Genomic DNA, 13,511 nt, shown 5'->3' on the forward strand with positions numbered 1-13,511 from the left:
TCTTGGGAATTGGCTGGGCCGGTTCAAGTCAAGGCAGAGCAGTCATCTTGGAAGGTTATGACACCGTGTTTTGGGACTTTAGAACACAGGACAACCATGGGGACTTACTAATGAAGTTTTCAGAGGGTGGAAAACTTCACTGATGAAGAAAAGGAGTTTTTTCCTCATGACATGCACCTGCTCGTTCATTTGGGGTGCCAAGGCTGTCCCATGAGAATTTCATTGGGAAACTTGAAGGCAGCCATCATGCCATTGTTGCTTGGTGCTGTCAAGTTGGCTCAGCCCCATAGTGACACTCTGCACAACATAATGTTGTGCTGGGTCCTGCTTCATCCTCAAAATTGTTTCTGTTCTTGAGCCCATTGTTGCAGCCACGGTGTCAATCTACCTACAGCCCTGATTTAGCCCATTCAAGCTTCTTTTCATCCCTCAAATGGAAATACCAGCCAACCAAAACAATGAACAGGAGCATGGTTTGAGTCCCTCAAACACGCTAGAACTGCTGTTTCATAATATCCGTGGTGGATGGAACCACTGCCTTCAGATGTGTGTAGATCCAGATGGAAAAGGTGTCAAGAAATAACAGCCTCACATTTTGATATTTGTATTTAGTGAAGGATTCTGTGATTCTGCAGCAATATTTTTTGACTTACTCTTGACATACTTTGACAGACTTTACAGTATGTCTACCTGTACTGTGGATTTTCATGTATCTGCAGAGTTTTGCAACCATTACCATCATCTAAAATTATTAGAACATTTTTGCGATCCCTCAGAGAAATTTTGCTCCGTCTCTCCCTAACTCCCAGCCCCAGGCAACCACTCTCTGTTTGTATATGAGACACGGTTTTCATTGGGCTTCCCTCCCACTAGTCACTCACTGCCACTGAGACAATTCCAACTCGGAGCGACCCTATAAGACAGGGTAGAACTGCCCGAGGCGTGTCGTAGACCGTCATTTTCTACGAGAGTAGAACCCTAAATATCGCTCATCCACAAATATAAGAAAGCGCTTCTCATTTGGAATTGGAATGTTCCCATAATCTGGTTGCAACCTTCGTCTCCAGCCTGGACTTTCTATCACTTACCTCGTGTGGATGCCCTGGTGTTGCCGTGAGTATTGAGCACGGCTGCTAACTGAGAGGTCGAAGGTCCCTACCACTCGCTGCTTTTGGAAAGACGTGGCTGCCTGCTTCTGTGAGGGTTCACAGCTTGGAAAACCCTGAGGGCCAATCAGTTGCCTACAGTGTCCCCCTGAATCGGAACCCACTTTCCGGCAGTGGGCTTGTTTCAGCCTTGCTAGGCTCGTTCCCCTTTTCTTGAGGGTGTGACAGATGCATCCTCATAGACCCTCCGGCATCCTCCCACCTGCTCATACACCTGTGCTCTGAGGGCTCAACTTCTTTCCTGAGTAACTTGGCCTACAATTAGTTCTACTCTGAACTTGAATTTCCTCCTGTTGCCTCTAGTAGTCTTCTGTCATTTAATCGTAAACTGCCAGGTGGAGCTCCTCTCCCTTAAGTTTGTGAACATATCATATGTATATGGATTTCCTAAATTGATGATCAGCTGCTTGAAGGCAGGACTCCTGCCTTTTCTACATATCCTCTGTAGCCTCGCGGAGCACCTGGCTGTGCACACACATTGTGCATGTAAGTCTAATGGGATGGATAATGTTGGAATTGAGCAGAATGCTGCATTTGGACTCTGACAGCCACAGACTTCATAGCTTTACCAGACACGCCTATGTTTTATGAATTCATCCAGCAAATGCCGATCAGTGCTCAAAACTCTGTTCTTAATTTAGCTACTTTTTCTCAGAAAGGTCTGCATTATTGTTGACATTTCTTATGGTAGCTTAGTTGGTTGCCATAGCTTCTATAGACCTGTGTCTCCGACTGTATGCACGATACCAAACCACTGCCATCAGGTTGATTCCGACTCACAGAAACCATGTAGAGTGTTTCTGAGGCTGTAACTTTTTTTTTTTTTTGAGGCTGTAAATCTTTACAGGAGCTGACAGCCTCACCTTTCTCTCAAAGGACAGCTAATGGGTTTGAATTTCCACAGCATCACCAGAAATCCTGTGTTACTAAGTTAATTCCAACTTACAGTGACCCTGCACAGGGTTTCTGAGACAGGAGATCTTTACAGAAGCAGACAGCCTCCTCTTTGTGCCTTGGAGCGGCTGGTAGGTTTGAACCTCCACCCTTGTGATTAGCAGTCCAACAGCCTCTATAGTCTTAACATTCTTTACCTTCCTGATGTGTCGCACCATGAATGTATCATATCCTGAGACGTTGTAGTGAAATGAGTGCTGTGTGAGAAAGTTCGTTTCTTTAAGCCACGTACGGACTGATGGGAAATGTACATCATCATTTTTGTTCCTTCAGAACCATAGATTACAAAGTAAATTTGATTTTATCAATTTGATTTCTGTTAAATTATTTCTCATAAGGCTTTAGGAACATCTCGTACTTAGATCACAATATTGATAAATAAAAGATGATTGGGAAAACTTCCGTTTTATGGGAAAACTTCCGTTATCTTTTCATTTCATTTCCCATGAAATTTATGAAGCCTCCTTGTATTAGTTAAGCTTCAGCTTATGTTATGTAACATGGGTACATTACAGTTCACTAAGTGAGAATTCAGATAGAACGGGTTTTAGATAATTCTGTTTGTCAATGACAAACAGCAAAATTATAAATCGTTTTTTCTCCTAGTTTAAGTTGTAAAGACTTTTTTAGTACATGAGATCAACAAGTGAAAATTAGAATTTATTTTTTCAATAAACAAGGGGAATAGACTTGATGGTAATGAGTTCTCATTTAACTCTGTATCTTTAGCAGATGAAAATTACTAGCTAGGCCTACATACACAGGCATAGTCCTCAAAATAGAGCTGTACTAAAAGATAGATCTGTCCACCTGTATAAAAAGGACAAGAAGAGCTATCTTATTGTGAAAAAAAACCAATATGCTGGCACTTTGATTGCCGCATTTCAGCATCCTATCACTTACTCTGTGCCAGCCAGTGTTTCATAGCCCCGAGATGAACGACGAGAGTAAGTTAGTTCCCTGGCAGCTAAGGCTATGGATGCCATTTCTTGCCACCCAGGTGTTCTTCCTTCTAGACCCATGATTTATTTATTTCCCCAAGTTTAGTTTTCTTTGCAATTGTTTTTTTAAAGAGTAGCGCAAGGTGGTCACATGTTGCAGGTTATGATTGTTCACATGTTTTAGATGCTTTGGGATGTCTTAAATAGAAATCTGTGGTGCTTGTGGAATCATGGGAATTGGAAGGGCCCTTGGATCTTAGCCAACATTTTATGTAATATGTTTCTTTATCAAGTTACCCAGCAGGTAGTTGACCTCGGATAAATTTATTTGCTGCCTCTGGACCTTGCAAATGTCCATTTGTTTTTCATTGTGTAGTGACCTGGTTTGTGTTCTTTTAAGATGCTAGTGATCAAAGAGAAGATGTTTATATTGGAAGCCATATGCCTTGCCCTGAAAATCTCAATGGTTACTGCATCCATGGGAAATGTGAATTCATCTATTCTACTCAGAAGGCTTCTTGTAGGTAAGTCTGTGCCTCCAGGTCGGTGGTGAGAAGTTCTCCGGTTAAAGTCACTGCCTTATATAGAAGGCAATGAGACATGGACTAAATGTCAAAAAGCATTCCTTACTTGCATAGATAAGTAAAAAAATACATAGGCAGCATTCCTTGGACAAAAGTCCTGCAAGTAATATACAAACACAAAAACAGGTGTTTGCCTGCTACTGTTCTAATTCCACCTCTTGCTGTTGCTAGGAATTGCAACTCTAGATTCTGACTTGGTCCAGTTAGCCAACCAACGTCTCCACAGACAAAGGGAAACTGCCATTTGGTTCATTTCTGACTCCTGGAGTTTGGCAGAACCTTTTTCTTCCTTTCCTCGTTAAGATATCAAAATATGGAAAAGTATGAGTATGACTATCCTGTTGTTCTGCTTATGTGGGAGTCAGTCAGTCTTTCTTTCCAATCAGAAACTGTTGACATTGGACCTTGGGTTGGTTCTCCTCCACTAGCGTCCTCCTCCTGACCATCCCACTCTTCCTGTTTAAAACAGAACACTCTAAACTTTCAATGGTTGAGTAATTCCTTGTTGAGCCGTCGGCTTTTCCTGATTGAATGTGCTCCTTGACTCTGAAGGAGCCAGTCCCTTAAAAATAACATTTCTGAACCTTTAACACTGATGTCCCGAAGTGAATAGGCCAGTTTGACAGTAATGTCCGACAGTAGATTCCTCAGAGTTGCTCCACAGTGGCATTAAGCGAAATCATGAGATAAATCATGGATGTCTGGGAGATAGTTAGAGGTGCTTATGGAACTGTTTATATTTTGCTTAGCTTTGAGTTTTCACTGTTAACCTATCCTGGAAGAAATTATTTTAAAAATCCTACGAGACTTTATTAGAGTTGAATTTATTGAAGCTTTGTTGCTGAGAATGACCTGCTGTTAAGTCAGATTGAGCTTTTTAAAAAGGAGGACCAATGAGATAAAGTTCTTTTGGTTTACATGGCACATACTCTAAGGTAGACCACATGCTCAGGCATAAGGCAAATCTACATAAGTGTAAGCACATTGATATCATATAGACCTCTCTGACCACTGTGCCATAAGGCTGGAAATCAACAAAAGGAAGATGAAGAAAACAAGAGCAAACAGCTGGAGGATGAATAACTCTCTACTGCAAAAGGAGTGCACATGGCACAGATCAGAGATGAAATTAGGAAATTTCTAGAAACCAACGAGAATGAACACACGACGTACCAAAGCTTATGGGACACATCAAAGGCAGTCATCAGAGGAAGTTTCGTAGCAGTACACGCACACCTGAGAAAGGAAGAGAGACTCATGGTTGCTATGCTGGTACAAAATTTACAGCAACTAGTGCAGAGTCAGCAGGACCATCCTGCTAAGAGCAAAAGAAAAGAAATACTAAAAATCAGGGCTGAAATTCAGGAGAGGGAAAATAAAACTGTGGAAAAAATTAATGCTGCTAAAAGTTAGTTCTTTGAAAGGATAAACAGAATCGACAAACCACTGGCAAACCTAACCAAAGAAAGGGGAGAGCAAATTTCAATAACAAGAATAAGGGATGAAAGAGGGGACATTACAACAGACCCTAATGAAATGAAAAGGATAATTACGCAGTACTATGAAGGATTGTACTCCAATGAATTCAACAATTTGGAAGACATGGACAAATTATTGGAAAAACAATCCCTCCCTGGACTGTCCCCAAAAGATGTCAAGAATCTCAGCAGACCCATAGCAATAGAAGAAATAGACAAGGTTGTCAAGGGATTACCAACAAAAAAAATCCCCTGGACCAGATGGCTTCACTGGAGAATTCTACCAAGCATTTAGGGAAGAACTAACACCAATCTTACACAAACTGTCCCAGAACATAGAAAAAGACAGCAAACTCCTGAACACCTTCTATGACTCTGATACCCAAACCGGGCAAGGATCCCACAAGAATCGAGAACTACAGACCAATATCCCTGATGAACATCGATACAAAAATCCTTAACAAAATACTAGCCAGCAGAATACAAAAGTATATAAAACAAATAATTCACCATGACCAAGCGGAATTCATGCCTGGGATGCAGGGATGGTTCAACGTACAATAAACCATTAGTAATATTTGTCACATTGACATGAAAAACTATAAGAACCACATGATAATATTGATAGATGCTGAAAAAGCATTCGACAACATCCAACACTAATTCCTGTTTAAGACACTTGAGAAGATAGGAATGGAAGGAAAATTCCTCAAGACAATACAAGCAATATATGAAAAACCAACAGCCAACGTGGTAGTCAATTGACAAAAGACTAAAACAATCCCACTGAAAAAGGGGACCAGACAAGGATGCCCCTTGTCCCCACTCTTATTCAATATCGTGCTGAAGGTTTTAGCTAACAGCATAAGGCAAAGAAAAGACATCAAAGGTATTCTGGGAAAGAAGAGGTGAAACTATCATTATTTGCAGATGATATGTTTTTATATATGGACAATCCCAAAAGCTCCAAAAGGGGAGTACTGGAAGCAATTGAGGAGTTTGGCAGAGTGGCAGGATACAAGCTCCACAAACAGAAGTCCATCGGACTGCTGTACACATCGGATAGACCACAGAAGAGGAGATGAAAAGGTGGTCCCCTTCACAAAAGCCAAACACAAACGGAAATGTCTAGGGATACACCTGATTAGAAGAACAAAAAAATCTAATGGGGAACACTAGAGAACACTATTACAAGAAGCCAAGAGCGACCTCAATCCACGTGCGTGGATTAGCAGACTCAAAATAGTCAAGATGTCCGTTCTGCCCAAGGTACTATATAAATTTAATGCAATCCCCATATAGTTACCCTCCTCTTTCTTCAAAGAAATGAAAAAACTGATTATGGAGAGGGAAGAAGCCCAGAATTAGCAGAGAACTCCTCAAGAAGAAGGACACAGTAGGAGGGTTTGCTTTACGTGACTTTAGCACATACTATACAGCCACAGTTGTCAAAACCTCATGGTATTAGTACAATGACAGATGCTCAGACCAATGGAAAAGAACTGAAAACCCAGAAATAAAATCATCAGCATATAAACAACTGATCTTTGATAAGGGCCCAAAAATATCAAATGGGAAGCAGATGCTCTCTTTAACAAGTGGTGCTGGGAAAAATGGATATTTACCTGCAGAAAAATGAAACAAGACCCTTATCTCCATGCACAAGAATAATCTCAAGGTGGATCACAGACCTTGAAGTTAAACCCCAAAGTATTAGGGCCTTCAATGAGGGAATTGGGACCAACTTGAGAACTTTGGCACAGGGAATACACAGGCAATCAGAAATAGGGAAGGACACAAACACAGAGGAGGCACAAATCGACAAATGGGATATACTGAAGATAAAACACTTGTGTACATCGAAAGAATTCACCAAGAGAGTAATAAGAGAGTCCATGGACTGGGTAAACATCTTTAGCAATGACACATCAGACAAAGGCCTTATTACTAAAATCTACAATACTCTGCTAGTTTCCAAAAAGAAAACAACTAATTGCCCACTGAGGAGGTGGGCAAAGGACCTGAATAGAAGTTTCACAGGGGCAGAAATCTGAATGGCCAACACACATATGAGAAAATGTTCCAGGTCTTTAGCCATAAGAGAAATGCAAATTAAAACAATGAGGTACCACGTGACACCCTCAATGATAGCCCAGTTCAAAAAATCAGAAAGCAACAAGTGTTGGAAGGGCTGTGGAGAGACAGGAACTCTCATCCACTGCTGGCAGACCTGTAAGTATGTACAGCCACTCTGGAAATCAATCTGGCGATACTTAAAACAGATAGACATCGAGTCACCATATGACCCAGCAATTCCCCTACTGGTCATATACCCAGACGAGGCAAAAAACAAACCAAGGCTAAACATCAGTGCTCCAATCTTCATTGTGGCACAGTTCACAAGTGCAAGGAGTTGGAAACAACCCAAATTTCCATCAACTGTCAAGTGGTAGATTAGAAATCTGTGGAACATTCATATAATGGAGTACTATGCATTGCTAAAAAGCAGTGATGAACGTATGAAGCACATTGCTGCACGGGAATAACTGGAGGAAATCATGCTAAGCGAAGTAAGCACAGAAGGACAAGGACAACATGAGTCTGCTGAGGTAAGCTTTGAAAAAATGCAAAAGGGACATAGGGATAAAGCTACTGTATACAAACATTCCTGGGGGTGAGGACCAGGTAATATGGCAGGGACCAGACCAAATACAGGGAATGCATATGGTAGACAACTAAAAAAGAGTTGGGGGGGGAAGTAATGTAATGGGTAGCGGGGGCACAGGGCACTAACCCACCCAAGGGGAGGGTATTGTTTATATCTACACAGGGAAAGAGGGACCAGATTTCAACCCAGTGCTCCAAGATTTAATGCAACATGCCGGCGTGGAGTAGGGAACCAGTGGAGAGGTTTGGGGGGATGGCCCCCAATCCCAACTACTACCATGGATACCTGCCCATCCCCCCAGAAGAATTTATTTCAGAGAATGGCATTGAATCTGTAGCTCCGGGAGAGGGACATATCTGATCAGAGAACATGGGAGCAGATGAAGGGGGAGGAGGAGAGAGTGGAGCACATACTGGCCCACCAGGCCTTGAGGACGATGTTACATTACCCTTGTAAATGCCCTACCAGGCCTCCCACACCCTCCTGTGCGATCACAAGGCGTCGAAGGTATCAGGTATCAGGCATCATCAGAACAAAAAAATCTTATCATCGTGAATGAGCGGGGAGTGCGGAGTGGAGACCCAAAGCCCATTTGTAGCCACTGGACATCCCCTTACAGAAGGGTCTCAGGGAGGAGACGAGCCAGTCAGGGTGCGATGTAGCAATGATGAAACATACAACTTTCCTCTAGTTCCTAAATGCTTCTTCCCCACCCACTATCATGATCCCACTACTGTCATCTATTTATTTGAAAACAAATGGCTTTTAATGTATTCAGGGAGATAGACGATCATCAGTACAATCAATTTTAGAACATTTTGTTACCCGAAGAAGAATCCTTTTGTCCCATAGTTTTCACTTCTCAAGCTCACATCCCCCCTAGCTCTAGGCAAACACTAATCAGTCATTCACTCTCTGGAGTTGTGCATTCTCGACTTGCCACAACAGTGGAAGCACATCATACGTGGTCTTTGCTTACTGATCTCTTTCACTTAGTATAGTATGTTAAGGTTCACCCATGGTGTAGTATGCATCAGTACTTTTTTTTTTTTATGTCTGACTAATACTCCATTGTATGGATGGATAATACTACTTGTCCCTTTTAGCAGTTGAACAGTTGGCTTGTCTCTAGCTATCATGAATAATTTTGCTATGAACATTATAATTATCTTATGTGTGGCCATATGCGGTTATTTCTCTTAGGTTGGATAAATGCCTAAGAGTGAAAATGGTGGGTTAAATGGCAACTCTATACTTAACTTTTTGAGGAGCTGCCAGAGTTTTCCAAAGTGGTTGCATTACTCCATTAAGCCAAGAACTGTTCTGCTAAGAGCAATATTCCTCCAATCGTCTGTATGTGTTCATCTTCTTGCCAACACTTATTAGTATCTGACTTTTTTGGTGTGGCCAATCTAGTAGTTATGAAGTCGTAGCTCACTGTGAGTTTGATTTGCCTTTCCCTTGTGAATCATGATGTCGAACATCTTGTCATGTGTTGATAGGGCCATGTGTATATATTTGGGGAAAGGTCTATCCAGATCCTTTGCCCATTTAAATGTGAAAATAAAATCTTTTCATTCAGCTGTAACAATTCTTTATATATTGTAGGTACAAGTTCTTATATACCTGTACGATTTGAAAATTTAGTCTCCTATTTCCCGACTTGTCTTTTCACTTTCTTCAGAGTGTACTTTGAAGCACAAAAGTTTTAAACTTTGATAATATCCAGTTTAATTTCTGTTGTTTTTACTTGTAATTTTGGTGTCATATTTAAGACACCATTTTTTAATGCAAGGTCAGGAAAAGTTACCTCTCTGTTTTCGTCAAAAGAATTTGTATCTTTAGCTTTTACATTTGTATCTGTGAGCCACTTTTCGTTACCTGATATACTCGAGTATAAGCCGCCCTGATATCAGCAGAGGTGCCTAATTGTACCACAAAAACTGCATTAAAAATGTGCTGAAAAAAACTCAGCTTATGCACGAGCATATGCGGTCATTTAAAAATAATTTTGTGTGAGGTAACGTAGGGTAGGGGTCCAATTTTAGTCTTTACCATGTGGAGGTTCAGTTGTCCCGGCACCATTTGTTGAAGAGACGGTTCTTTCCCTGCTGAATATCTTGGCTCCCTTGTTGAAAACTCATTCGCCACACATATGGGATGATTTCTGCATTCTTATTTCTTCTTTTAAAAAAAATCATTTTATTGGGGGCTCTTGCAACTCTTGTTACAATCCATACATTAATTATATCTGACATATTAGTACATATCTTCCATTGTTCTTTTCTAGACATTTACTTTCCATTGAGCCCTTGGGATCTTTTTTTTCCCCCTCTCCCTCTTCCCCCTATCAACCCTTGTGGGCCCTTGATAGTGTGCAGATTGTTAATTATTTTCAAATTTCACACCAACCGCTGTCCCCCTTCCCCTCTGGTTTCTGTTGTTCTTCCCCCAGGATGGGGTGTGTGTGGTGATGTGCCATTCATTGTGATCGGTACCCCCCTGGCTCCTTTCCTTCCCCCTCCTTCCCCCTATTCTTTTTGTATCTCTATTCCCATTCCTGTTCCTGGGTTCCATGTGTTGTGAATTTTTTCTATTGCCTATACCTATGTGCATGCTCCCATCTAGTCTAGATTGGGAAGTGGTACTGGGGTCATGATCGCCGGGTTGGGGGGGCGGCGGCGAGTGAGAAGACCTCAAGGGGTCAGAGGTACATTGCATGGGTCATTAGTGCTCTACTGCACCCTGATTGACTCATCCCTTCCCTGCGACCCCTCTGTGGGGGATGTTCCATTGTCTATAGATGGACTTTGGGTCTCCGCTCCAACCCCCCTCCATTCTCACCAATGTATTTTTGTTTGTTTACTGTTTGTTTTTGTTTACTGTTGTGAATCTTCTGATGCCCCTTGCCCCGGTCTCGATGATACCTCACGATCACACCAGCTGGTGTGCTTCTTCCATGTGGGCTTGTTGCTTCACTGTTGGATGGCTGCTTGTTTAACTTTAAGACTTTAAGACGCCAGACACTATATCTTTTAATAACTGGCCACCATCATCTGTTTTCACCACATCTGCTTATGTACCCATTTTGTCTTCAGGGATCATGTAAGGGGAGGGGTGAGCATTACAAAATGCCAGTTTGTTAGAACAAAGTGTTCTTGCTTTGAGTGAAGGTGTGAGCCGAGGCCCAAGACCCGTCTTCAGCTTCAGTGTATTGCCTTATAAATATGTGTACATAGGCCAATAACACTCTTGTTATGGATTAATCTATTTACATAAGTGCACACCTCTGTTAATCTCCCTTTGCTTCCTAGAGCTTAGCTGTTTCCTTTTGCCTTCTCCTGCCCCACCATCACTTTCCCTTTCTTCCACCTCTCAGTGCTTCCTCTCCGCTAGCTTGGTGTTGCTCTAATACTAACGGGCTCTCTACTCTCTCCTAGATGCTGGTTCTGCTTTCCTAGTTGTTTCCCTGTGTATTTCATTGATCTACATATCTTCCTGCCTCTTCCCTTGTTTATCTGCTAGGAAGCATAGAGCTCCATCAGAGGCCTATTGACAGGTGTCTAGGAATCTTTAGGTTTAGGTTGATAGACTCATCTCACTCTGAGCTTCTTATTTCCCTTCGCTCAGGTGTCTTTTTGCTTTGATAGTTTTATATGCATTAGTATAAGCTACTTCAAATTCCTTTTATAATGAATGAGCTTCGGGAAGTGGTTGCATGTACCATTCCTGCACGCCAAATGTTTTATTAATCAATTCCAACGGAAGCTTGCCTAATGAATACATTTCACTTTCTTCAGCTGAAAAATACAGATTTTCTATTAGAGATCTTAAATATTTGCCCTGTCAAATTATTACCATCGGCTGACATTGCTGTGTTTTATTTATTTAGTTTTCATTGGAATTCAAATAATTCCTAAGATTAGTTCTTACTTGACTATGCAGCTCCATTCCATTCATTAATAACTTATTTTCATCTCCCTCAGCATCTTAAATGATTACACTTTGTACATGGAAAAGTGTTTTGAATATATGTGGTACTATGGGAAACTGTAAATGTTTACACCAATTTATCCAATCATTCAATTTTCCAATACCCAGCCTCTGATATAACACTCCATGTAGAAGCGCCTACATCCCGAAATGTTCACCAAGCCTTAATTATAATTGTGAAAAATTTTAAATAGCTTGTGTGTTTTAAGAATATAATGAGCTAACTACGTGAAAGCCACTGGAAGGAATATGTAGGAGAAAGGGGAGACTTTCTGTTCCCCTAAAGGTTACAGTCTCAGAAAGTCACGGTCATTCGAAGTTCTGCCCTGTCCTTTCAGTTGCTATGAGTTGGCATTGACTTAATGTCAGTGAGTTTAGGGTTTATTTTGGTTTGGAAGGAATATTACTACCCTTTTAAAAAATGGTGTAATGGCTACACACAGGGCTGCGATCCGTATGGTCGGCAGTTTGAAACTGTCAGCAGCTCTGCGGGAGAAAGAGTGGGCTTTCTGCTCCTGTAAACAGTTACAGTCTCAGGAACTCACAGGGGGTCACTAGGAGTCAGCATTGACTGGACGACAGAGAGTTTTGGAGTTAAAAAAATAATGCCAATTAGGACTATTTAGCAACCTAAAAATGAATGTGGTCGAATAATGGTAAGGGGGGAAAATACCGATGTAAAATAAGCTTATCAAAAAGGGCTCCCTCACCAGCTAGCCAGAGAGTACCTGGTTAAATTTTATGCTTATTTTAATTTTAACATTCTTTTGTGGCTTTTAATTTAGAATCTTAGAACAATGGAAATTTAGACTTCTGACACAAATACTTTCTTTTCCCCTCCCTCTTTCAGATGTGAATCTGGTTACACGGGACAGCACTGTGAGAAGACAGACTTTAGTGTTCTCTATGTAGTGCCGAGCAGGCAGAAGCTCACACACGTTCTGATTGCAGCCATCATCGGAGCTGTTCAGATCGCCATCATTGTCGCCATTGTCATGTGCATCACAAGGTGGGTGATGCCGGAAGGGATAGCAACTTGAATCGGAAGATGGGTAGCTGTTCCGCATACTGAAAATGGAAGGGGCCTTGGAAGGTCACCAGCAGGCCAGAAGAAACTAGGAGGAAGTCTGTCTGTGCCTGGTCCCTCGCTGTCTGTCTTCTCTGGAATGTAGACAAGAGCTGCAGCTCGTCCTGCGGTGCCTGCGGAGGAGGGGGGCTCAGGGAAAGTCATTGGCATAAAGCAATTTAGGGACCTTCCAACCCTGTACCATATGTGACTGTTGTGTTCCGGGAGGATAACAGTAGCAGCAGAATGTCCAGAATGGTCTGTCCTGCGCACAGAAGAGCCCTGTAGAATGGTTTTTCCTCACTGCAGAATTACAAAGTGTTTATACCATAGGGATATACGTTTTCCATAACACATACAATAAAGAAGAAATGAAAGGTTAAATAAAAATAATGTCCTTTTATCACGGTCTTAGTAGTGCTTCATATTTAAATCTCAGCGATAGGCAGCACCTTTTTTTTTTTTTTTAAATCGGGGACTCCTACAGCTCTGAACACAATCCATACATATAGCCATTGTGTCAAACACATCTGTGCATATATTGCCATCATCCCTTCCAAAACATTGTCTTTCCACTTGAGCCCTTGGCATCAGCTCCTCATTGTTTTTCCTCCCTCCCCCATGAATCCTTGATAATTTATAAATTATTCTTGTTTTTTTC

At 41.5% G+C, this 13,511-nt stretch overlaps 1 protein-coding gene across 2 annotated transcripts in view; it reads left to right on the forward strand.

The window, feature by feature from the left end:
• The window catches only part of TMEFF1 (transmembrane protein with EGF like and two follistatin like domains 1), a 102,714-nt gene that overhangs the window by 86,038 nt on the left and 3,165 nt on the right, over positions 1-13,511 (forward strand). For both annotated transcript variants that reach the window (XM_075560230.1, XM_075560231.1), the window contains exons 8-9: positions 3,462-3,585; positions 12,635-12,793. In XM_075560230.1, coding sequence (XP_075416345.1) covers positions 3,462-3,585; positions 12,635-12,793 — 283 coding nt within the window. The remainder of the gene's footprint in view (positions 1-3,461; positions 3,586-12,634; positions 12,794-13,511) is intronic.

Source organism: Tenrec ecaudatus, chromosome 10, assembly GCF_050624435.1.
Source record: "Tenrec ecaudatus isolate mTenEca1 chromosome 10, mTenEca1.hap1, whole genome shotgun sequence".
NCBI lineage: Eukaryota > Metazoa > Chordata > Mammalia > Afrosoricida > Tenrecidae > Tenrec > Tenrec ecaudatus.